This window comes from Pristiophorus japonicus, chromosome 2 (assembly GCF_044704955.1).
Source record: "Pristiophorus japonicus isolate sPriJap1 chromosome 2, sPriJap1.hap1, whole genome shotgun sequence".
Taxonomy (NCBI): Eukaryota; Metazoa; Chordata; class Chondrichthyes; family Pristiophoridae; genus Pristiophorus; species Pristiophorus japonicus.
The window spans coordinates 47636709-47663343 of record NC_091978.1 but is presented as its reverse complement, the minus strand read 5'-3'; the positions used below and the strand labels follow the sequence as shown (position 1 = coordinate 47663343).

The following is a 26635-nucleotide window of genomic DNA, read 5'->3' as shown; positions in this document are numbered from 1 at the left end:
CACAGGGACTCCGTTGATTTTTACTTCCATTATCACTGGGGGCGAGTCGTCGGTACACGTGTACAGTCCCAACACCTCATCATCTTCTGCCTGCTCCTCGCTGGATGGTGGATCATCCCCCATCTCCTCAGCCACATGGTGAGTCCGATTTATTTTACTCATACGCTGAAGGTGGCCTTTCGTGTGGCAGGTATTGCACGTGTACTCCGCAAACCTGCACCGGTGAGCCCCATGGCTTCCTCCACAGCGCCAGCATGGTGCTGCTTGATTGGCCCCCCTCAGCGGACTCTGAGTTCCAGGACCCCGAGGTCCGTGCTCTCTGCCCCGGACAGAGCCACGTTCTGCAGTTTTGTCCATGGTGGGCGCTATCCTGTGGACAGTGCCTGCCGGGTTCGAGACTGTGTGGATCATTTGCTTGGTGCTGCAAGTCGAGGTCAAATCTACCCGGCTGATGGTGATGGCCTTTGTCAGAGTGACTGTGGGTTCCGTGGCGAACAGCTTGTGAAGGAGGCTCTCGTGGCCAATCCCCATAGCGAAAACGTCCCGTAACGCCTCGTCAAGGTGTGCGCCAAAATCACACGGCGCCGCGAGTCTCCTGAGGTCCGCAGCATATTTGGTGACATCCTGGCCCTCGGGTCTGCAGTGATGGTAAAATTTGTATCTGGCCGTGAGGATGCTCTCCTTCGGTTTCAACTGGTCACGAATGAGTTCAGTCAGCTGCTCGTATGACTTGTCCCTGGCGCTCCCGGATGCCAGCAAATCCCTGACGAGACAGTAAACCTCATCTCCACAACTGGAGAGCAATATCACCTTACGCTTATCTCTCATTGCGTCCATGTCCTCCGTCAGGTCGTTTGATGTGAAGTAGTACTCGAACCTTTCCATGAAGGCCTCCCAATCATTGCCCACGGTAAAATCTTTTAGCGAGCCCAGAGTAGCCATGGTTGCGTGGAGTTTGTCTGCTTCCTCGTTGCCAATGTGGTGTATGTGGCACACAAATCACTGACTCCACACGGTCTGGTGTAAATCTAACTGCTGTGACCTTCGTCCTTTATTGTTCAGCTCCAGAGTGCCTCTCAGGTGTGGTGGTCAGCCTTATATAGTGCCTGTTCTAGGTACTTCCAGGTTTCCCACCACAGCGCCCTCTGTGGTGTGGCATAGTGCTCACATTACATTTAAGGTACCAGGATGATACACACATCATTACATAACAGTTAACTCTGTTTCTCTCCCTCTCTACAGCTGCTGCCTGACCCACTGAGTATTTCCAGCATTTTCTGTTTTTATTTCAAGATGACGTACTGATGTGGGGAAGCATAGCTGATCATCATTTTGTATTAACAAGGACACCCTCAAAGCCTCCCTGATAAAGTGCGACATCACCACTGACACCTGGGAGACCCTAGCCGAAGCCCGCCCGAGGTGGAGAAAGTGCATCCGGGAGGGCATTGAGTTCTTCGAGTCTCAACGCAAAGAGCGTGAAGAGGTCGAGCACAGACAGCGGAAGGAGCGCATGGCAAACCAGCCCCACCCACCCATTCCCTCGAAGAATGTCTGTTCCACCAGTGACAGGGTCTGTGGCTCTTGCATTGGACTGTTCAGCCACCAGAGAACTCACTTTGGGAGTGGAAGCAAGTTTTCCTCGATTCCGAGGGACTGCCTATGATTAACAAAAGATAGGTTGTACAGATTGAATTAAATGAGTCTGATCATAACTGTTGCTCTGTATGTTCACATGCTGTGAAAAAATGCAGCTTAACAATTCATATCTGGTCTCATCTAACCACGTGTTTTCTCGGTCTGCCTTCAAAATGATTGGAGACAGAAGTGAGTGGACCTGTGAAAAATGCACACTTCCTTTCATCGTTTCCTCTCCCTCTGTCTCCTTCTGTCCTGCCCCTATTTATTTTTCTCTGTTTCTCTCTTTCTGCCTATCTTTCTTCTGCTCTCCATCTCATGCGTGCCAAACTAGAAAACTAGCAAAAGGCTGACCAACAGCTCCTATAGGAACAGCCCAGACATGAGAAAACAGTAGTTACATGAGCTTTGTGCCTTAAGCGGTAGTGTATCCAACATCTCTTCACTTGTATTGGAGAAATAAAAACAAATACATAAATAAAAACCTGAAAAGGAAATCAAGTGTCAGTCTTGACTCAGTGGTAACATTCTCACCTCTGAGTCAGAAGGTTATTGATTCCAGTTCCACTCCAGAGACCTGAGCATATAACCCAAGCTAATCAGTGCGGCACTATTGGAGGTGCATTTTTCAGATGAGATATTTAAGTGAGGCACCATCTGTCCTCTCAGATGGACGAAAGATTCCCAGGACAATTTTATTTTAATGCAGTCCCAGGTTGTGATCATCAACATTTATTGCCCCTCCCTAGTTGCCCAGCGAAGGCGGCGATGGGCCTTCTTAGAATCATAGAATCATAAAATTTACAGCATGGAAAGAGGCCATTTTGGCCCACCGTGTCCGCGCCGGCCGACCAAGAACTATCCAGCCTAATCCCACTTTCCAGCTCTTGGTCCGTAGCCCTGTAAATTACGGCACTTTAAGTGCACATCCAAGTATTTTTTTTAATGTGGTGAGGTTTTCTGCCTCTATCACCCTTTCAGGCAGTGAGTTCCAGACCCCACCCCTCTGGGTAAATAAATTTCCCCATTTATCTCCTCTATATCTCCCCCCAATTACTTTAAATCTAAGCCCCCTGATTGTTGACCCCTCTGCCAAGGGAAATAGGTCCTTCCTATCCACTCTATCCAGACCCCTCATAATTTGATACATCTCCATCAGGCCTCCCCTCGGCCTCCTCTGTTCCAAAGAAAACAAATCCAGCATGTCTAATCTTTCCTCCTGGCTAAAATTCTCCAGTCCAGGCAACATTCTTGTAAATATCCTCTGCACCCTTCCCAGTGCAATCACATCTTTCTTGTAATGGGGTGACTAGAACTGCACACAGTACTCCAGCTGTGGCCTAACTAGTTTTTTATACAGTTCAAGCATAACCTCCTTGCTCTTGTATTCCAAGCTTGACAAATAAAGTCAATTATTCCATAGTCTTTTTAACCACCTTATCTACTTGGCCTGCTATCTTCACTGAGGTGTGGTAAGGCCAATTCTGCGACGGGAGCAGGACTTTCACGTTGGGGGCTAAAATTCCCTGCCCCAGAAGATTACTGCCCCCAAGATGGGAGCCTGTGCGGGGAGGCAGAGGGAAGTTGAGGGGAGACGGGGACGGGGGATGGAGGGGAGAGTGGTGGAGCTGGGGGGCAGAGAAACCCAGGGCGAGGGACAGGAGGGGCCACATTGCAGCGTAGGTCTGCGGGGCGAAGTGTGTTGGAGGGGCGGGCCTGGGGGCTCTGTGCCTCGGTGCGGGGAGTGTTCAGAGTGGGGTGGACGGGTTGACTGCATAGATGGCGGTTGGTGGATGTGGTGTGGTTGGCGTCGCGGGGGCGTGGCTCCGGGGTGGCCGGGGCTGGGGGCTCGACATCCGGGGGTGTTCGGCATTTGGGAAGGATTCTGACGGGATGGGGCGGGTTGAGTGCGGGGGGAGTGTTCCCAATGTTGGGTGGGTCCGGAGCTGACGGAGGGGGGCATGCTCTTGGGATGGGGGGTGGGCTGTTTGGGACTGGGATTGGGAGAGACTTCTTCACTCGGGGAGTTGTTGGTCTGTGGGGTTCCCTGCTGCGGAGAGTTGTTGATGCCAGTTCATTGGATGTGTTCGGGAGGGAGTTGGATGTGGTCCTTGCGGCTGGAGAGGTTGGGGGTGTGTGGAGGGGGCGTGGGGGGGAGGTGCTGGGGTGGGTGATCAGCCAAGATCTTGTTGAATGGCGGTGCAGGCTCGAAGGGCTGAATGGCCTACTCCTGCACCTATTTTCTATGTTTCTATGTTTCAGGGATCTGTGGAACTGCCTCCAAGGGAAGGACTGGAGTCATTATAGGCCAGGATGGTTAGGAATAGCTTCATGCTCACATTTACTGATATCAGCCTTTTATTTTAACTATTCACATTTGTTTTAATTGTTCCCTCGCCCTCTGTTTCCATTTGCCTCTTGCCCATTTTGTTTTCTCTGTCTTTGTTGGAGTATGTGAGTCATATATAGCCCTTGCCTCTTCTCTCCCTCCTTGCAGTGAAGTCCTGCTACAACTGTACAGGGTATTGGTGAGGCCACACCTGGAGACCTACGTAGTTTTGGTCTCTGTATTTAAGGAAGGATATACTTACATTGGAGGCTGTTCAGAGAAGATTCACTAGGTTGATTCCGGCGATGAGGGGGTTGACTTATGAGGATAGGTTGAGTAGGTTAGACCTATACATACTGGATTTCAGAAGAATGAGAGGTGATCTTATTGAATCATAAGATAATGAGGGGGCTCTACAAGGTGGATGCAGAGAGGATATTTCCACTCATAGAGGAAACTAAAACTAGGGGACATAGTCATAGAATAAGGGGACGCCCATTTAAAACTGAGATGAGGAGAAATTTCTTCTCTCAGAGGGTTGTAAATCTATGGAATTCTCTGCCCCAGAGATCTGTGGAGGCTTCTTAATTGAATATATTTAAGGCGGAGATAGACAGATTTTTGAGCGATAAGGGAATAAAGGGCTATAGGGAGCAGGCGGGGAAGTGGAGCTGAGTCCATGGTCAGATCAGTCATAATCTTATTGAATGGCGGAGCAGGCTCGAGGGGCCAAATGGCCTACTCCTGCTCCTATTTCTTATGTCTTGCCTTGTCTCCCCTCCCCCCCCAATACCTCACTCCCCCCATGGCCTCAACTTGCAATTCATTCCCCTATTTTCTCCCCCTTGCTTACCATCTAATCTGAAGTCCAGTAGTTAATGCACCGATCATGCTCAACGCCTCCTCCTCTTCATGTGCTCCTAGCAGCAATGGCCTGAATTGCCATCTCTATATACTGGAATGGAACCGGACAGCCTTCCTGTGTGTGTGTGAATTGGGACCCGGGACAGCCTTCAGGCGGGTTGGAGGTAAGTTGCTGCTATGTGTTTTTCAATTCTTTCAGTGTTTCCGGGCATCTGCTGTGCCGCATTCCTTATCTGTGCCGATTTCCTTAACTCTAGGGAAGGTTTTTCAGGACAGGCCACATACGCTGGCCTAATCAGAACTGGAGTAACTCTCAGCCGGCTAAACATCCGTAAATGGCCAGAAATAGCATTGGTAGCTGGTTACGCCCCCTTAGGCTGAAAAAAAACTGACTTACAAAATTTGTAACTAACTGAGTTACACTGGTGCAAATTGATTGGAGAAACATAGAAACATAGAAAGTAGGTGCAAGAGTAGGCCATTCGGCCCTTCGAGCCTGCACCACTATTCAATATGATCATGGCTGATCATGCAACTTCAGCACCCCATTCCTGCTTTCTCTCCATACCCCTTGATCCCTTTAACCGTAAGGGCCACTTCGAACTCCCTTTTGAATATATCTAAAGAACTGGCTTCAACAACTTTCTGTGGTAGAGAATTCCACAGGTTTACAATTCTCTGAGTGAAGAAGTTTCTCCTCATCTCAGTCCTAAATGGCTTACCCCTTATCCTTAGTCTGTGACCCTTGGTTCTGGACTTCCCCAACATAGGGAACATTCTTCCTGCATCTAACCTGTCCAATCCTGTCAGAATCTTATATGTTTCTGAGATCCCCTCTCATTCTTCTAAATTCCAGTGAAACTGGGGATCTTTAAGTTAGGCCAGAAAAAGTAGCCTGCTCCAAAAAAAACAGCACAATTACTGGGGAAAATTGAGCCCCCAATTTGTCACTCACTAAAGGAAAACATTTGCAGGACTTAGGAGAAAGAGCCAGAGAGCGGGACTATTTGAAGAGATCTTTTAAAGAGCCGGCACAGGCACAATGGGCTAAATAGTCTCCTTCTGTGTTGTATGATTCTATGATTCTATTTCTTGGTTCTGGTTTCATGTCTGTGAAATACCATGTAATATTCCAGTATGATAAAGATGCTATGTAAGTGCAAGCTGTTTATGTCGTGGCCTCCATAGCATTGAGGAGGAAGATCATTTTGGATCAATATTACACCATATTCTCTAGGTAGGGGTTTGATACAACCCATAATGGCTACAATTGTTTTTTTCATGTTTTTTGCTGAACTCACATGGATTTGAGCACCACAAACTAAGCTGCAGTGGCAATCAAGCATAATATGATGATGTGTTACCACATCCCATGATTACTGAATGTGGAAGAAAGAATCTATGAATCTATGGCTTATGGTAAAGGGAAGGGTTAAATTCTGTTTTTGCTATATTTGAAGAAATAATAGGACTAGAACAACACCCACACTTTTTAGCCTTGAAACTTAGAAATGTAATTAAATGACTATCTGGTATTAAAAGGGAGTCTCCTGATATTCTGCTTATCAGACTGTGAACAGGGAGAAATTATGCAAGGACAGATAGAGTGTGTGCCTCCCGAGACGACCTTTGTACTCACGAAACTAATGAATAAGATTCCTTTTCTCTTTCTGTATTCTATTTCTGTATAAAGATAGGGACAATTTGCTTGTAGAGCAGGGTCTTCTGCCTTGGTACGGTCCAAGCAGGCTCTCCGAGATATCTCGCTTTTTAAAAATAAAATTCTCTCGAAGTGCAATTCTGAAAGTCTCCGCCTGAGTTAATTTAAGCTAAATATTTCCTCGACACTGAACAAATGCACTTTTTCAGATGCATCTATTGACTACACAATTTGGTCCAGCATATTGTCCTGTTGAGCTTCAGTGGAAAAGGCTGCTATGGAATGAGCTACAAGCTGCTGGGTCTGCAGACACCCAAGCTTCAGCTTGAATAAGTAAGGAATCCTCCATTGCAGTGCTGTACACCGTTTCCCCATGTGCAACAGCTAATCGATATGTTGCAAATGGTGCACCTGTACATACATTGTGTCTGAATAGCAATGTTAGATATACTTCTGATAGGCAACTTTTGGCATGCACCATCTTTTCTGCAGCAGTGCTGCATTCACGTAATGGCTTTCGATAAATTAGCATATTTCCACATCATCTAGTTGTGTTAGCATATAAATTTACCATGTAAGTTTTGTCTTGAATGAAAATTTTTCAATTTGCACTTTGCACATAATTGGGTTTTATTTGCTCAAGACATTTTAAAATCGAAAGTTTTTACATTGGCGGCGTGTATATTGACCTGCTGCAAAAATAACTTCTACATGGTTAGCACAACAAATACCACTTAAGGGTTCGGCATGTTCATAAAGTGCCTTGATCACCTTACACGGAGTGTTTTTCTTTTTAAGTCTGATACTCGAGGGATAAAAAGAAAAGAACTCCAACTGTTGGAAATTTGAAATAAGAACAAACTGGTGGGAATGCCCATCAACATTGAGAAAGATAAAAGACAGGTTAAAGGTTTCAGCATTTCTTGTCAGAACCATATTCAAGCCCCTCTTCCCATACACAAGCTGGAGGTTACTGGGTTGAGTTTCAGGGCCACTTTCATTGTTCAGTTGTATTTTTTAATTTCTCAGTTGGGTTGCTGGATGGGGGGAGGGAGGGTGAAGTGGAGGGGGGAATTTGGTCTTTTCCTCCCCTCCCAGCCCTCCCTCGCACCACTGGTTGTAGAGAAGTCTGCAGGCCATCCCCAGGCTTCTAGATTCTGCTGAGCTTGTGCGTGTGCGGTTCAATTTCATTCCTGCATATAGTTAATTGTTGTTAGAGATTTTAAAATGCGAAATTGAACATTTTTAAATGTTTTTCCTGACTTTTTCTTTTTGTCTTATTTTTCTCTCTCTCTTAATCAAATCTTTCTTTTCCTCTCTTTCAGTACTTGATTTGACTCTAATTCACCCATTCTAATTCACCTTACTTAACCGTCGTTCCTCTGTTTCTTTCTCAATCCTTAAATCTCATTGGTTAAGTAAATACACTGTTGGTTCCACTGTTCACTGAAGTCCCATCTGGTTCACTAATGTCCTTTTAGGGAAGGAAATCTGCTATCCTTACCCAGTCTGGCCTATATATGACACCTGACCCACAGCGAGGTGGTTGACTCTTAACTGCCCTCTGAAATGGCCTTGCAAGCCACAGTTGTATTCAAGAAGGTGGCTTACCACCACCTTCTCGAGGGTAACTAGGGATGGACAATAAATGCTGGCCTTGCCAGCGACACCCACAACCCGTGAATGAAGAAAAATAAAATGATCCGTTGCCCTCGCCTCGCCTTTATCAGCCCTCCTATATGGCTCAGAGACATGGATTATATACAGCAGACACCTCAAAATACTGGAGAAGTACCACCAGCACTGCCTCCACAACAGGGCCTCTACTCATTGGAATTCAGAAGAATGAGAGGTGATCTTATCGAAACGTATAAGATTATGAGGGGGCTTGACAAGGTGGATGCAGAGAGGATGTTTCCACTGATGGGGGAGACTAGAACTAGAGGGCAAGATCTTAGAATAAGGGGCTGCCCATTTAAAACTGAGATGAGGAGAAATTTCTTCTCAGAGGGTTGTAAATCTGTGGAATTCACTGCCTCAGAGAGCTGTGGAAGCTGGGACATTGAATAAATTTAAGACAGAAATAGACAGTTTCTTAAATGATAAGGGGTTATGGGGAGCGGGCAGGGAAGTGGAGCTGAGTCCATGATCAGATCAGCCATGATCTTATTGAATGGCGGAGCAAGCTCGAGGGGCTGTATGGCCTACTCCTGTTCCTATTTCTTATGTTTATCCTGCCAATGGATGCACCAACGTCAGTGTTCTCGCTCAGGCCTCACATCCCCAGCATCGAAGCACTGACCATGCTTGATCAGCTCCGTTGGGTGGGCCACATCATCCGCATGCCCGACCTGAGACTCCCAAAGCCAGCGCTCAACACGGAGTTTCAACATGGCAAGCGAGCCCCAGGTGAGTAGAGGAAACGTTTCAAGCGCATCCTCCAATCCTCCTTGATAAAGTACAACATTCCCACCGACTCCTGGGAATCCCTGGCCCACGACCGCCCAAAGTGGAGGAAGAGCATCCGGGAGGGCGCTGAGCACCTCGAGTCCCATCGCCGAGAACAAGCAGAAGTCAAGCGCGGGCAGCGGAAGGAGCGTATGGCAAACCAGGCTCCCCACCCACCCTTTCCTGTCTGCCCCACCTGTGACAGAGACTGTAGGTCCGTATTGGACTGTACAGTCACCCTGAGAACTCACTTTTAGAGTGGAAGCAAGTCAAGTGGCTGCCTATGATGATGATGATCAGCTCATACTTCCATCAAGTTACGGTGCAAATATTTTTCACGGTGCAAATTTTTTTCGTGCTGAAAGGTGAGAAATAAACCCATCTCCGGCACACTGCAAAATGCCCTGCTCAAGCACATTTTGTCTCAATAATATTCCTACTGAAACAACGTGCAGTAAATGGCAGAGGAACGCATTATGTGGCGTGCACTATCAGCATCAGTCATTTCTAAACTATAATGCATATTCATCCATATTAAATGCAATCCTATTAGCTGCATAATTCAAATTGTGAATTAGTGATTACATTGCTACCTTAGCATTTAGACATTTTGGGTTCTTTTTTAAAGATAATTACTAACTGTAATCCCTCACCGTATGTTTAGAAGCATATTTAGTGGAATCCAATAAAAAGCAATCTGTTAATTTGTATATAAATAAAACATTTTGACCAGATGGATTATACGTGTGTTTGAAGAAACGGCGCGGCGGGGCGGGGCGGGGAAGCTCTGTCCTTGACGAGATTGCGCTAGTGACCTTGTTTATTATTCTGAGAGAGCGAGAGAAGGAGGAAGGGGGAAAGAGATAGGGAGGCAAGCAAACCAGAAGGAGGGAAAGACGTGAGACGGGTAGAAGGGAGGTGAAGAAACAGACAGAGAAATGCCAAGTCTAGATATGGGAAACGTTTGCACCTTGAAACCGACTTGACTCCTGCGAGTCAAAAAAAATGCACTCGTGTGTATGTTTTAATGATTTGAAATGCTTTTTTTTCCTTTAGATTATTTTGTAAGTATTAAGATCGGCGTAAAATAAACACACACACACACACAGTTTAAACATGTCTGCTTGTGGAGGAGCGAGCCTGGCCGAATCACTGATCTGTGGAACCGGCCGTCCTCCAGTGAGACCCTTTCAGTGTGGGTAGCACCGGGAGAAGCTGCCTTCGACCCCGCTGTTCCTCCTCCTCCTCTCCTGCGATCGGCACCAGACCAGCACGGTTTAAAAAAAAAGCAATGTTTCCGGAGCGACCAGTCTCTATCCTGGCAGCACCTCGCTCAATTTGATCACATTTAAACCCATCTGCACTACCTCAACCCGGGACCATTTATTTCGACATTAGTGCTGCTTTGCTGCAGGAGCTGGTTGGGGGGGAAACCCAAGAAAATCTATTTTAGCAATTTTATTTTATTCGAAAATATAGGAAGGAACTTTTTTTTGGGGGGGGGCTTTTTAAGAAGATTGCAGCCCCAGCCATCCGTGGTAACAGATTTCAGGGGTGAATCAAGAGTTTGGCGATTGCTGGTCCAACGCATCTTGGCGCCTGGCTTTCATTGGCCGTTGCTGCAGTAGATGTAAGTAATTGCTGCAGCTCGGAGATCTTCCCTGGGAGAGGGCTTGAAATAAGACCAGAGGCCGACCGACACCCAGCCAACGGTCCTCCGAGAGGGTCATCTTCATGTTGAAGGAATGTATTCAGACCCTTCCGGAAGAGATCTGTTGGGAAACAGAGCCCTGTTTTTCATATTTATTTGTTCTTTTGCAATCGTCACCTTGCTGCAGCAGATCCTCAACGGCAAGAACTACATAAAAAGGTAAGGTGTTCTGTGTTAAAGTTGCCGCCTTCTAAATAGTTGTCAATGGATAATGCTTTAGATGTGTGCGGGACTGCAAGGAACAGCAGCTTCTAATTATAGAGACTTTCATTTTTCCATCTCAAATTCCCACGTCTCCCGAAGATTGTTGTCAGGGTATGAGTACATGGGTGCCAAAAGATCGCTAGTGTCTCCTCTTCCAACCCCCCATGTGACCATTGTCGCATGTGATCTGAGGCAGAGATTATCAGCAGGCTTTCAGCCCAATTCATTCTGCCTTTATTCAGTGCTCGTAATTGCATATTTTCCAGTAAAGGGTCAATGGACAGTGATCAATACTGCAAACATTGGCTGAGGGCCAATTTTTACATTTGTTCTCGGATTGTGGACAATGCTGGCAAGGTTGCATTTATCGCCCATTCCAAGGTGCCCTGAGAAGGCAATGATGGGGTTCCAACCATGGTACTAGGTAGGGGTATTCCAGGATTATTGTCTCACCGACGATAAGAGAACAGTGATATATATCTAAGTTAAGATGATGCATGACTTGGAGGGGGAATTGAAAGTGATTGTATTCACAAGACATTTCTGTTCTTGTCCTTTTCCCTGGTAGAGGTCATGGTCGGGGGAAAGAGAGAGATAATTTGCAGTTATATTGCGGCTTTCACAACCTTGGGACATCCCAAAATGCTTTAGAGCCAATGAAGAATTTTTGAAGTGTTGCAATGTAGGAAACAGGGCAGCCAATTTATACACAGCAAGGTCCCACAAATAGCAGTGCAATAATGGCCAGACGATCTGTTATAGTGATGTTGGTTGATAGGCCATGACACTGGGGATAATGCCCCTGCTCCTCTTTGAAATAGCGTCATGGGATCTTTTACATTCACCTGAGCGGGCAGACGGGACCTTGGTTTAACATCTCATCTGAAAGACAGCACCTCTGACTATGCAGCTATCCTTCAGCACTGCACTGGAGTGTCAGCCTAGATTTTGTGCTCGAGTCTCTGGAGTGGGACTTGAACCTACAAACTTCTGATTCAGGCAGTAGTACCCACTGAGCCACAGCTGACAATGTCAAAGTAGTCCTGGTGATTTGCTGCAGTGCATCCTGTTGTTTGTACATATTGCAGCCCACCTCTGCCTTCTCAAGGCACCTTGGAACGGAATCAAGTAAACCACTGTGTTCGAGATGGTTTCGAACTTCTTGGAGTGTTGTTGTGGCTGCACCCATCTTGGCAAATGATGTGTATTCGATCACACTCCTGAGTTGAACCTTGTAGATGGAAGGTTAGGCTTTCAGGGCTCGGGAGCTCAGCCATTCGTTGCAGACTACCCAGCCTCTGCCCTGCTCCTGCACCCACAGCATTGAAATGATTGGTCCAGTTCAGTTTCTGGTCAGCAGTGCCCCAAGATGGCAGTAGTGGTGGACATGGCGCGGGTGGTGCCACTGAAAGTCAATGGGAGATGATTGGGGATTTTCTCTTGTTCAAAATGGTCATTACCTGGAACATAAGTAGTGCGCATGTTCCTGCCACTTGTCAGCCCAAACCTGGCTGATCGTCAGATCTGGTTGTAGGCTGGCATGGGCTGCTTCATCACTGGGGAATTGTAATTTTGTTGAAGTTGAACTGTTGCCCTCATTTAATACACACCAAGACTGAAGCTGAAATCTTGTGGTTTATATGACTTCTGACTGCATGGTGTTATCATTCAAATGTGCCTGTAAAATCCAATTTTCAGATGAAGGGTCGCAGCCAAAATGTTAAGCTGTCTTTTTCTTTCAGATGCTGACTGCCATGCTGTGCATTCCCAACATTTTCTGTTTTTAATTCATTAAAAAAAAATTTGCTTATAGAATCATAGAAAAATTATGACAAATTATGCAGAGGAGGCCATTCGGCCCATCATGTCTGTGCTGGTTGAAAAAGAGCTACCCAGCTTAATCCCCACCTTCCAGCTCTTGGTTCATAGCCCTGTAGATCACGGCACTTTAAGTGCACATCCAAGTACTTTTTAAATGTGATGAGGGTTTCTGCCCCTACCAGCCTTTCGGGTAGTGAGTTCCAGACCCCCACCACCCTCTGGGTGAAATTCTTTTTCCTCATCTCCTCTCTAATCTTTCTACCAACTATTTTAAATCTATGCACCTGGTTATTGACCCCTCTGCTAAGGGAAACAGGTCCTTCCTATCCACTCTAAGCCCCTCATAATTTTATACACCTTAATTAAATCTCCCCTCAACCTCCTCTGTTCCAAAGAAAACAACCCTAGCATATCCAGTCTTTCCTTAAAATAGTTAAAATTTTCCAGTCCTTGCAACATCCTCGTAAATCTCCTCTGTACCCTCTCCAGTGCAATCACATCTTTCCTGTAATGTGGTGACCAGAACTGTTCGCAGTACTCAAGCTATGGCCGAACTAGTATTGTATACAGTTCTAGCATAACTTCCTTGCTCTTATATTCTATGCCTCAGCTAAAGGCAAGCATTCTGACTTGTCCTGCTATCTTTAATGATTTGTGAACATACTATTTTTTCATGTCCTCACTTTGCTTTCCTAATTTCCTTTTAATTTCACCCCTACACTTTCTATTCTCTTCCATGCTTTCTGCAATATTGAGCTCTCGCTGTCTGATATAGGCTTCCTTTTTTGTCTTACCTTACACTGTATGCACCTTGTCATCCAGGAGGCTCTAAATTTGGCAGTTCTACCCTTTTTCTTTGTGGGAACATGTTTACCCTAAACCTCCTTGTATTTCCCTCTTGAATGCCTCCCACTGCCCTGACACTGATTTACCTTCAAGTAGCTACTTCCAGTCCACTTTTGCGAAATCACATCTCAACCTAGTATAATTGGCCTTCCCCCAATTTAGACCTTTTACTCCTGTTTTATCTTTGTCCTTATCCAGAACTATTCTAAAACTAACTGAATTATGATCACTACCATAAAAATGCTCCCCCACTGATACTCCTTTCACCTGTCCAGTTTCATTCCCTGAAACTAAATCTAGAACTGCCCCCCCTCTTGTTGGGCTTGCTATGTACTGGCTAAAAATGTTCTCCTGAATGCAATTAAGGAATTCTGTTCCCTCTATACCATATACACTGATTGTATCCCAGTTAATATTATGGTAATTGAAACCCCCCACTATTACTGCCCTATTGTTTTTGCACCTGTCAAAAATGTTCTTACAAATTTGCTCTTCTATCTCCCTCGGACTGTTTGGGGGTCTATAGTATACTCCAAGCTGTGTGATTGTCCCTTTTTTGTTCTTTAGTTTAACCCATAAAGCCTCATTTGATGTTCCTTCTAACATATCATCCCTTCTCACAGCTGTAATTGTTTCTTGAACTAATATTGCCCCCTTCTTTTTTTTTAACCCCCTCTTTATCTCGTCTGAAAACCCTGTAACCAGGAATGTTGAGCTGCCATTCTTGCCCCTCTTTAAGCCATGTTTCAATAATCGCTAAAATATCATACTTCCACGTGTTTATCTGTGCCCTCAGCTCATCTGCCTATTTCACTATACTCCTTGCATTTAAGTATACACTATTAAGCACAGCCAAACTCCTTTTTGTCTATTTTCCAACCTTTTTTTGCTCGGCCTTCCAAACTCTCTTACTACTCTTTTACCTTCCATCTCTAGCTCTGCTTTTCTCCCTACTGAATCTATGCTCAGCTTCCCATCCCCCTTGCAACCTAATTTAAACCCTCCCCAACAGCACTAGCAAACTGTCTTGCAAGGATATTGGTCCCGGCCCTGTTGAGGTGCAACCCGTCTGGCTTGCACAGGTCCCACCTCCCCCAGAACCCGTCCCAATGCCCCAAGAATCTAAAGCCTTCCCTCCTGCACCAGCCACGCAGTCATCTGCTCTATCCTCCTATTTCTGTATTCACTGGCGCTTGGCACTGGGAGTAGTCCGGAGATCACTACCTTTTGAGGTCCTGCTTTTTAATCTCTTCCCATACGTCCTAAAATCTGCCTACAGGACCTCATCCCTCTTTCTACCCATGTCATTGGAACCGATATGGAGCACGACCTCTGTCTGTTCACCTTCCCCACCCCACTCAGAATGTTTTGCAGCCGCTCAGTAATATTTTTGACCCTGGCACCAGGGAGGCAACATACCATCCTGGAATCATGACAGTGGCCGCAGAAACGCCTGTGTGCTCCCCTGACTATAGAATCCCTTATAACTATTGCTTTCTGCGCCCCACCCCCACCACGTTCAGCTGGGCCACCCATGGTGCTACGATCTTGGACCTGGCTGCACTCTCCTGGAGAACCCTCTTCCCCCATCAGTATTCAGAACTGAAAACTGGTTAGAGAGCGAGTTGCCCTTAGGGGTCTCTTGAAATACATGCCTGTTCTTTTTTTCTCTGTCTGGCAGTGACCCATTCCCTCTCTGCCTGCACTCACTTGAGCTGCGGGGTGACCACCTCCTGAAACATACTATCCACGAAACACTCAGTCTCGCAGATGGACTGCAGTGAACTCGAGCTTCTCCAGCTGATGACATCTCCTGCACCTGTGGTTGTCCAGGACATGGGAGGCATCCTGGAGTTCCCACATGGTGCAGGGTGTGCATTCCATGGGTCTGAGGTGCCCAGCCATGCCTCTATTAGATTAACTGACTTAACAGAAAATAAAATGAAGGAGAAAAACTCCTCACCAGCAACCAGCTATTTCCCTTCAGTTGACGTCAACCTAGTTTTATTTATTTACTTAGTTTATAAAAGTCTTTATTCAACCGGTTATTTTATAGTTTTATTAATCCAGTTAATAAACTAGTTTAAGTTATTAAGTTTAATAGACTGTCATTAATTTTACATTTTTATACTCGCTGGGCCTCTCGATTTCCTGCTCTTTGTACTCAGTTATTTTAGCTATTTCATTAGTTTTGAAGTTACTCAATTGTCTAGTTATAGTTTAATAAGATTTAAATTTTTAATATTAGCTATACACTTTTAGTTCTATACTGTAATTTAGACCAAACCCCTAACTCAAACAAAAGCCGCGGTTACTCATCAGTCAATCGTCTCCCTGTGATGTCACACTTCGATTTTCTCCAACTTCTGAAAGCTCCTCCTCACAGGTCCGCTCTCGCTGTCGCTCCTCCCTCCAAGGTAAGTGCAGGCCTTGAGCCTAGGCCTCAATTTATCTTCTCCCCGCCGGTTCCGGTTCCTCACAGGTCCGCTTTCGCTCCTTTCTCCAAAGTTCTTGATGCCATATCACACACAAGTGACAGGGCAATGGCCTGTATTTTATGATTAGCAGTGACCAAACCTGCCCACAGACTTTTAGTGGGATTTTGTGGCATTTTACGGTAATTAGAGAGCCATTTCAGCATGACGCCCTCTACAGAGGACCTGTGAATAGGAAAAGCAACAGCATGTCTCTTCAACCGATCAGATTGAAGAATCTTTACTAAGGCATGCAGAGACTAAACCAGGAAGTGTAAGTAAGAATAGCTAATTCAATTTAGAATGTAGGATCATGTACAGAAAGCAAAATAAAGAGAGAGAAAGAACGATGGGATTAAGAGAGACAAGAGACAAAAAGAAAAAGTAAAAATAAATTATTTTAAATTTAAACTTAAGAAAATCTCTAACAACAATTAAAATCCAAAGGAATGAGACTCCACACTTATAAAAGCAAAGAGAGGTTGTTTGGCAGTAATGAAGACTTATAATGCTATTAAAAATTCACTTACACTTGAATGAATAAGCCCTAACTTTTTCCAGCATGTTTAGTGGATATCTAGCGGGTAATTTCATTCCTTCATGTGTTTTAATGCCGAACTTCTCAGCGAGGTACTGGTGTAGCGAAGTTTGTGGAGGAGCAGGACAACTTCCTGATTTCCGCCTTTAACTGCACGCGTGCAGATACCGGAAGTTGCTGTTCAATTTAGTCCTTATTAATGATGAGTGCTGATAGCCTCACCATTATTAGTACCACAAAATTCGGGCCAATTTGTTTAAGTGCAAATCAGAAAAGGACACCATTTGTGAAGATTATGCTCCTTAAGACTTTTGTAAATATGTATGGGGAGAGTGTTGAGGATGGGTAAAGTGCAAACTGGCTAAAAACTGTTCAGTTCTCACTCCCATCTACTACCATGCCTTCCAAGTACTGCACACTTCATAGGGTGCTCCACGTGCCTGGAGGGAATTTCATCTTCTCCTGCTGCACATCCCCACTGAATGCTCCACAACATTATCTTCATCAGTCGATTTATTTTGTTTACAAAACGTTTTTTCTTTTCCTAAAATTAACTTGAGAAAATAAAAGTGATTTTTTTTTTAGGAAAACAAACTATTTCATCCATAGTGTTCATTTGAACGTGTAGAGGCTTAATGTAAGCCTTCTCATTTGGGATTATGGACAGGCTGCCCAAGTTTATGAATGCCTGAATGACTGACCGACACTGAGTGGATATATTAACGTCATCAGAACTCTAATATTGAATTACTGTCTTAAACACACTGCCAGACATCTTCAGTCTGTAGTTTAATTTATTTTATTTTACAAGTAATTTTCATTTTTGTGATCTGCCCTGGAAGAGTCACTAGGCAGTGTAGATGGGGAAGCTGCATTTCTAGGGCTCGCAACAGATATTTCTCACTTGCGTCTTGACACGGTTACTCCTGTAAGCGAGCCCTCCCCACGAGTCGGTGTGACTATGTAGTAATGTAGTGTTGCCTAGGGTTTGAACAGAAACCTTTGTTACTGTAAATTTCTCATTGGAAAACTCCGAGTACTCATGTCTCCGCCTGTGTTCCTTTCAATAACAGAACAATAAGCACTATCAGAGCATGTGCCTTGGCCTATAAATTATGAATCTGTTTTATGAAAAATAGAATTAAATAATAGCAAAGGATTTCATGTGATCTAGAAGTACTTAACACACTGAATCTGTTGCAAATGAATTCTGAAGTAATAAAATGACTTTAATTCAGTTATCTGTGATGTATGGTCTTTGTGAACTTGTTTATGGAGTGTTTCCTGCGAATCCCAGCTCAATCAACTCCATCTTATGAGAATAGCACTGCTGGTTGGGGTCTGATATATCTCCCATCCTCTTTTGAGTGTCATACTTGAAAACCAGCTGCCAATTTGCATACAGCAAGGTCCCACAAACAGCAATGAGATAAATGACCAGATAATCTGTTTTTTTTTCCTAGCAAAGTTGGTTGTGGGACAAATGTTGGCCAGCATACAAGGCGAACTGCCCTGCTCTTCAAATATAGGATCTTTACATCCGCCTGGGCGGGCAGGTGGAGCCTGACTTTTAATGTCTCAGCTGAAAGACGATGCCTCTAACAGTGTAGCACTTCCTCAGTACTACACTCAAGTATCAGCCTAGATTACGTGCTCAAGTTTCTGGAGTGGGACTTGAACCCAAAACCTTTTGACTCAGCAGCAAATGTGCCACTACTGAGCCAAGCCTGATTCGGTTACTGTTGTTATGTAGCTAAACATTGCAGCCATTTTGTGCACAGCAAGATACTACAAATAGTACTGAGATCACTGACCAGTTAATCATCTTCATGTTGACTGTGCGTGTGATCTCCAGGGATTGAAGCATGGCCACTTTATTATTTGGAATAAAGCAACTATATTTGATTATGACAATCCCCCATCAAGTAAGACTATGGTTAACATAGTTCAAATACCACAAAACATACAAGTAATTGAAGAGGTTAAATGTCAATAGACTGGGCCTGCTGTGATTATCAGAACCTTTTAAAGGGCTAGATTTTCGGTTGTCTATAGCTTCAAATAGCGGCCAGATGGGGCATTAATGTGAGTGTTCGAGCTTAGCGACCGGGCGCACAGCTTTTAGCGCCCTGACGGAAAATTCATTAGAAGCTCATCGGGGGCACAAACCTGGCTGCTGACGATTACTCTGATCATGATGTTTTCCTGGTGAAACGCCCACGCTTGCGCCCCGGTCAGCAAATTCGCTGCGCGTGCCTCAATGAGCGCCCACCAATAACAAAGTCTGGAAAAACATTCGGTACAGGCTTGCAGAGTCATTGGGCCCAAGTTTCCGCCCTGTGTAAAAACGGCGCACCTCCATAAGGTGCGGTGACATTCTGGAATAAAAAGGGCGCCGAAAACTTACCTTGTGATTCTCCGAGCTCCTCAGGACGTCTTCGGACTCGGCGTGGCGCGGCACAAGGAGTCGGGGGCTAGTGTGTGCACATGTGCAGTAGCTCCTCGCAGCCCGAATCTGTGCAGGCTGTGTGGGAGGGGCCCGAAGAACGCCGACCCTAGCCCTGGCCGAATGGGCTCCCTGGGCATTGAAGATCGGAACTCGGGCTTCTCTCCCTTTTCAGCTCCCCACCCCTCTCCCTCCCTCCCGTTCAGCTCTCCACCCCTCCCTCCCTCCCGTTCAGGTCCCACCCCCTCCCTCCCTCCCGTCAGCGCTCCCCCGCCCCCCCCCCCTCCCGTTCAGCTCCCACCCTCTCCCTCCCTCCTGTCAGCGCTCCACCCCCCCCTCCCGTTCAGCTCCCACCCCCTCCCTCCCTCCCTCCCGTCAGCGCTCCCCCCCCACCTCCCTCCTGTTTAGCTCCCCTCCCTCCCCGTTCATCCTCCCCCCTCCCTCCCTCCTCTCATTTAGGTCTCATAAGGGGATTTTGTTTTTAAAAAAGGAGTACTTGATGGAAATGTATTGAATATAGAATTTATTGCGCACGAGTGAGGCACACATAACTGACTTGCGTCTGCTTTGCTGTAGTTCCACAGTTGTTGGGTTGGTAGTTGGGTTGCGCTATGCCCAATTTGGACTGCACAGTCCGTTTCTGCCTCAGCTCATCTGCTCTGAAACCCTCATCCATGCCTTTGTTTCCTTTAGACTTGACTCTTCCAATGCAATCCTGGCCGGTCTCCCACTTTCCACCCTCCATAAACTTAAGCTCATCCAAAACCCTGCTGCCCCTTTCCTAACTCGCACCAAGTCCCGTTTGCCCATCACCCTTGTGCTCGCTGACCTACATTGGCTCCCAGTTAAGTATCGTCTCGCTTCTCATCCTTGTTTTCAAATCCCTCCATGACCCAACCCCTCACTATCTCTGTAACCACCTCCAGCCCCACAACCCCCCAAGATCTCTGCGCTTCTCCAATTCTGGCTTCTTGCGCCTCACTGATTTTAATCACTCCACCATTGGCGGCCGTGCCTTCAGCTGCCGAGGCCCCAAGCTCTGGAATTCCCTGCCTAAACCCCTTCGCCGCTCTCATTCTCTTTCCTTCTTTAATACGCCCCTTAAAATCTACGTCTTTGACCAAGCTTTTGGTCATCTGCCCAAATATCTCCTTATGTGGCACGGTGTCAAATTTTGTTTCATAACACTCCTGTGAAGCGCCTTGGGACATTTTACTATGTTAAAGGTGCTGTAAATATGCAAGTTGTAGAAAAGACTATTTATTCAGTCTGTGGTATTGCTATTTATTATGTGGGGAGTTAGCAATCTCACTCAGGATGACTGTACAAGTACCTGTAATACATTTGGTGTCTTGTGTTTGTGGCCCAGGGAGGGGAAATTCACTCAGGGTTCTCTAACTTGATCCTATTGGAAAGTGGTCAAGAATCAGGTGTGAACAGGATTTGGCTCGGCTATGATGCCTCCATGGTTGACTATATCCAAAGCTCACGATCTGGGCACTTGGGGGAGATACCGCACAGAAGCTGAAGAATGTTGTCAAACACAGCAACCTTGCTATGGACGGATTGCTTTTAGGTATCAATCAGAAGATATTGTGCAAGGATCCCGGAAGGATTTATTAGTCTTGAAGGGCACAGATTCACTAGAATGATAAAGGGATTTAAAGGATTAAATTATGAGGATAGGTTACGTAAACTTGGATTATATCACCTTGAGTTTAAAAGGTTGAGGGGTTATCTAACTTGATGAGGGGATTCAATAGGGTAGATGCAGAGAAACTATTGTTTCCGGTGGTGAAATCCAGAACAAGGAAGCATAATCTTAAAATTAGAGCTCGATCATTTTAGGGGTGAAATGAGGAAGCACTTTTTCACACACAAGTTAGTGGAAATCTGATAGTCTCTGCCCTAAAATACTGTTGATACTGGGTCAATTGAAATTTTCAAGACTGGGATCAATAGATTTTTGTTTGGTAAGGGTATCAAGGGATATGGAGCAAAGGTGGATAAAATTAGATTCAATGAGATCAGCCATGATTTAATTGAATGACGGGAACAGATCGGGGGGCTGAATGGCCTACTCCTGTTCTTCCCTGGAAACAAACCTTTTGAATTATTTGGGAGAGATCAATGGGTGAAAGGGATAAGCCGGTTTAGAAGTAGGCTTCAAAAGCTGTTTATCACGTCGCCTCTTTGATCACAGATCAGGAATCTTGCATATTAATGTATTGCATGTTGGAAATCAGAATGGCTGCACCTGTGTGAGAGTGAAGGGAACACGGTTTGTATTCTCCATTCTGATGGGTATGAGGGACTGACGAGACGTGTCATACTCCATGGGCTGAATTTTCGCCACCATTCTGCGCCGTTTTTTTGGCCTACGCTGTTTTTTTTGGAGCAGACTAAAATCTGCAAGTTTCGCCAAAGTTTCTGCGCCATCCTAAACTACTTCCAGACGATTTTTTTTAGTTTTGATTTTTCGACGTCACTGGTGGTGCCGGCTGCTGGGTGCACCATTTCTGCCCATTTAAGCACGATTGGCCAAGTAGGATTTTTTCAAAAACAACGCAGTGCACCGTTCTGAAATACCTTACGTACACTTAAGAAAATCAGCGCAGAGAAGACGCCATTGTTTTAGCAGAGCTGAAGATAAGGCACAGGGGACGGGGGAACCATTTGGCCCGAGATAGCACCGGCAGGGGGAGTGGGGGGCCATTTGGCCCAGAATAGCAGTGGTTCCGGCAGGGGATGGGGTCCCATTTGGCCCGGGATAGCACCGGCAGGGGGAGTGGGGGGCCATTTGGCCCAGAATAGCAGTGGTTCCGGCAGGGGATGGGGTCCCATTTGGCCCGGGACAGCACCGGCAGGGGGAGTGGGGGGCCATTTGGCCCAGAATAGCAGTGGTTCTGGCAGGAGACGGGGGGCCATTTGGCCCGGGATAGCAGTGGTACCGGCACCTGGGGTGGGGGCCTTTTGGCCCAGGATAGCACCAGCAGGGGGTGGGGGAGTGGCGGGGGGCCATTCGGCCTGAGATAGCAGCAGCACCGGCAGGGGATGGGGTGGGTGGGGGGGCTGCTATTTGGCCTAGGATAGCAGTGGCACCAGGGCTCTACAAAAAAGCAGTAACCTAATGTGCTATTGTTTGTGGAATGAGTTTCATTTTATTAGGCCTGTTTCATGTAAAATTAAAGAAATAAATATTGCAGAGTGTGATAGTTTGTCACAAAAATCTTCCAATTAACAGAAATGACGAGATCTTGGCAATGGTAATATGTACCTGCATCTGTCTTGCTGCATCGTGTATGTTTCACTTTGTAGCCTCAGCACTTCAGTGTGTGCCTTGTTACCCTGGCAACCTCAGTCTTTCTGCGCCAACCTTAAGCTCCATCCAAAGAGCTTAAGGACAATCTGCGCCGCTCCAAAATGATAGGTTATGCCGGCGAAACTTGGAACTTTTCTTTTTGGCGCAGTTGGCCACTAAAAAATCGGACGTACCTCTACAAATGCGCCAAAAATTGGCCATGTGGAAAATTGGCCCCTATAATCCTTTCTACATTCTATTTTGATGGATTTGGTTAAGAGCTTAAGCTAGCTAAGCTGCCACCTCAGTGATTTTTTTTTGATTGTCAGCAGTGAGCCTTTTACAATACAAAAGTATGAAGGCAGAGTTGACTAAAGTGGACTGGGAAAATAGATTAAAGTATGGGACGGTTGATGAGCAGTGGCAGACATTTAAAGAGATATTTCATAACTCACAACAAAAATATATCCCAATGAGAAGGAAAGACTGTAGGGGAAGGAATAACCTTCCGTGGCTAACTAAGCAAATAAGGGATGGTATAAAATTGAAAACAAAGGCATACAATGTGGCCAAGACTAGTAGGAGGCTAGAGGACTGGAAAAATTTTAAAAGCCAGCAAAGAACGACTAAAAAAAATGAGAGAGAGAGGGAAGTTAGATTATGAAAGCAAACTAGCACGAAATATAAAAACAGATAGTAAGAGTTTCTACAGGTACATAAAAAGGAAAAGAATGGCTAAAGTAAATGTTGGTCCCCTAGAGGATGAGACTGGGGAATTAATAATGGGGAACAGGGAAATGGCAGAGACGTTGAACAAATATTTTGTATCAGTCTTCATGGTAGAAGACACTAAAAACATCCCAATAGGGGATAATCAAGGGGCTATAGAGAGGGAGGAACTTAATACAATCGCTATCACTGATGTAGAACTCGGTAAAATAATGGGACTAAAGGCGGACAAATCCTCTGGACCTGATGGCTTACATTCTAGGGTCTTAAAAGAAGTGACTGCAGAGATAGTGGAGGCATTGGTTGTAATTTACCAAAATTCCCTGGATTCTGGGGCGGTCCCCACGGATTGGAAAACCGCAAATGTAATGCCCCTATTTAAAAAAGGAGGCAGACAAAAAGCAGGAAACTATCGACCATTTAGCCTAATATTTGCCATTGGAAAAATGCTGGAGTCCATTATTAAGGAAGCAGTAGCGGGACATTTGGAAAAGCATAATTCAATTAAGCAGAGTCAGCGTCATTTTACTCCGGATGTACTAGGGGACCGAGGGTCTAGTGAGAAGGAGGAACTGAAGGATATCCTTATTAGGCGGGAAATTGTGTTCGGGAAATTGATGGGATTGAAGGCCGATAAATCCCCGGGGCCTGATAGTCTGCATCCCAGAGTACTTAAGGAAGTGGCCCTAGAAATAGTGGATGCATTTGTGATCATTTTCCAATAGTCGATCGACTCTGGATTAGTTCCTATGGACTGGATGGTAGCTAATGTAACACAACTTTTTAAAAAGGGAGGGAGAGAGAAAACGGGTAATTATAGGCCGGTTAGCCTGACATCAGTAGTGGGGAAAATGTTGGAATCAATTATTAAAGATGAGATAGCAGCACATTTGGAAAGCAGTGACAGGATCGGTCCAAGTCAACATGGATTTATGAAAGGGAAATCATGCTTGATAAATGTTCTGGAATTTTTGAGGATGTAACTAGTAGAGTGGACAAGGGAGAACCAGTGGATGTGGTGTATTTTGACTTTCAAAAGGCTTTTGACAAGGTCCTACACAAGAGGTTGGTGTGCAAAATCAAAGCGCATGGTATTGGGGTTAATATTCTTATGTGGATAGAGAACTGGTTGGCAGACAGGAAGCAGAGAGTCGGGATAAATGGGTCCTTTTTAGAATGGCAGGCAGTGACTAGTGGAGTGCCGCAGGGCTCAGTGCTGGGACCCCAGCTCTTTACTATATACATTAATGATTTAGATGAAGGAATTGAACGTAGTATCTCCAAGCTTGCAGATTAAACTAAACTGGGTGGCGTTGTGAGCTGTGAGGAGGACGCTAGGAGGCTACAGGGTGACTTGGACAGGTTAGGTGAGTGGGCAAATGCATGGCAGATGCAATATAATGTAGATAAATGTGAGGTTATCCACTTTGGGGGCAGAAACACGAGGGCAGAATATTATCTGAATGGCGGCAGACTAGGAAAAGGGGAGGTGCAACAAGACCTGGGTGTCTTGGTACATGAGTCATTGAAAGTTGGCATGCAGGTACAGCAGGCTGTGAAGAAGGCAAATGGTATGTTGGTCTTCATAGCTAGGGAATTTGAGCATAGGAGCAGGGAGGTCTTACTGCGGTTGTACAGGGCCTTGGTGAGGCCTCACCTGGAGTATTGTGTTCAGTTTTGGTCTCCTAATCTGAGGAAGGACGTTCTTGCTATTGAGGGAGTGCAACGAAGGTTCACCAGACTGATTCCCGGGATGGCTGGGTTGACATATGAGGAGTGACTGGATCAACTGGGCTTTTATACAATAGAGTTTAGAAGGATAAGAGGGGATCTTATAGAAACATATAAGATTCTGACGGGACTGGACAGGTTAGATGTGGGAAGATTGTTCCCGATGTTGGGGAAGTCCAGAACTAGGGGACACTGTCTTAGGATAAGGGGTAGGCCATTTAGGACTGAGATGAGGAGAAACTTCTTCACTCAGAGAGTTGTTAACCTGTGGAATTCCCTGCTGCAGAGAGTTGTTGATGCCAGTTCATTGGATATATTCAAGAGTGAGTTAGATATGGCCCTTACGGCTAAAGGGATCAAGGGGTATGGAGAGAAAGCAGGAAAGGGGTTCTGAGGGAATGATCAGCCATGATCTTATCAAATGGTGGTGCAGGCTCGAAGGGCCCAACGGCCTACTCCTGAACCTATTTTCTATGTTTCTATGAAATGAAAATCATGTTGGACAAATTTGCTGGAGTTCTTTGAGGATATAATGGGCAGGTGGATAAGGGTGAAGCAGTGGATGTGGTGTATTTGGATTTCCAGAAGGCATTCGATAAGATGCCAGATAAAAGGTTACTACACAAGATAAAAGTTCACTGGGTTGGGGGTAATATATTAGCATGGATAGAGGATTGGCTAACTAATAGAAAACAGAGAGTCAGGATTATTGGGTCATTTTCCGGTTGGCAAACAGTATCTAGTGGGGTGCCGCAGGGATCAGTGCTGGGACTCCAATTATTTACAATCTATATTAATGACTTGGATGAAGGGACCGAGTATAATGTAGCCAAGTTTGTTGATGATACAAAGATGGGTAGGAAAGCTAGTTGTGAGGAGGACACAATAAGTCTGCAAAGGGATATAGACAGGCTAAGTGTGTGGGAAAAAAATTGGCAAATGGAGTATAATGTGGGAAAATGTAAGGTTATCCACTTTGGCAGAAATAATAGAAAAGCAAATTATAATCTAAATGGAGAAAAATTGCAAAATGCTGCAGTACAGAGGGACCTGGGGTCCCTGTGCATGAAACACAAAAAGGTAGTATGCAGGTACAGCAAGTAATCAGGAAGGCAAATGGAATGTTAGCCTTTATTGCAAGGGGGATGGAGTATAAAAGCAGAGAAGTCCTGCTACAACTATACAGGGTATTGGTGAGACCACACCTAGAGTACGGCGTACAGTTTTGGTCTCCGTATTTAAGGAAGGATATACTTGCATTGGTGGCTGTTCAGAGAAGGTTCACTAGGTTGATTCCGGAGATGAGGAGTTTGACTTATGAAGGTAGATTGGGCCTATACACATTGGAGTTCAGAAGAATGAGAGGTGTTCTTATTGAAAGGTATAAGATAATTAGGGGGCTCGACAAGATGGATGCAGAGAGGATATTTCCATTCATAGGGAAACTAAAACTAGGGGACATAGTCTCAGAATAAGGGGCCGCCCATTTAAAACTGAAATGAGGAGGAATTTCTTCTCCGAGAGGGTTGTAAATCTATGGAATTCTCTGCCCCAGAGAGCTGTGGAGGCAGGGTCATTGAATATATTTAAGGTGGAGATAGACATATTTTTGAGTGATAAGGGAATAAAGGGTTATGGGGAGCGGGCAGGGAAATGGAGCTGAGTCCATGATCAGATTAGCCATGACCATATTAAATGGCGGAGCAGGCTCGAGGGGCCAGGTGGCCTACTCCTGCTCTTATTTCTTATGTCCTTATGTTCTTTGTGCATATTTACATATGGCAAGATAGTGCCATTTCTTAGTAAATTTTTTTGTGCTAATCAGTGTGGGGGATATTTGTGCTCGGGAATGGAACATTTTTGCATTTCAGTTATGCAGTCTCAGCATCAGACTC

General features: G+C 45.3%; 1 protein-coding gene and 1 long non-coding RNA gene across 7 annotated transcripts in view; both read left to right on the top strand.

The window, feature by feature from the left end:
- LOC139237776 (uncharacterized) overlaps window positions 1-2239 on the top strand; it is a 34969-nt gene extending 32730 nt beyond the window's left edge. Inside the window, exon 3 of the long non-coding RNA XR_011588516.1 lies at window positions 1243-2239. This is a non-coding gene — a long non-coding RNA (uncharacterized lncRNA). The remainder of the gene's footprint in view (window positions 1-1242) is intronic.
- Window positions 2240-9782: 7543 nt separating this feature from the next.
- st8sia5 (ST8 alpha-N-acetyl-neuraminide alpha-2,8-sialyltransferase 5) overlaps window positions 9783-26635 on the top strand; it is a 64157-nt gene continuing 47304 nt past the window's right edge. For all 6 annotated transcript variants that reach the window (XM_070866941.1, XM_070866940.1, XM_070866937.1 and 3 more), the window contains exon 1: window positions 9783-10809. In XM_070866941.1, the coding sequence (XP_070723042.1) occupies window positions 10685-10809 (125 nt within the window). In that variant the 5' untranslated portion in view covers window positions 9783-10684. The remainder of the gene's footprint in view (window positions 10810-26635) is intronic.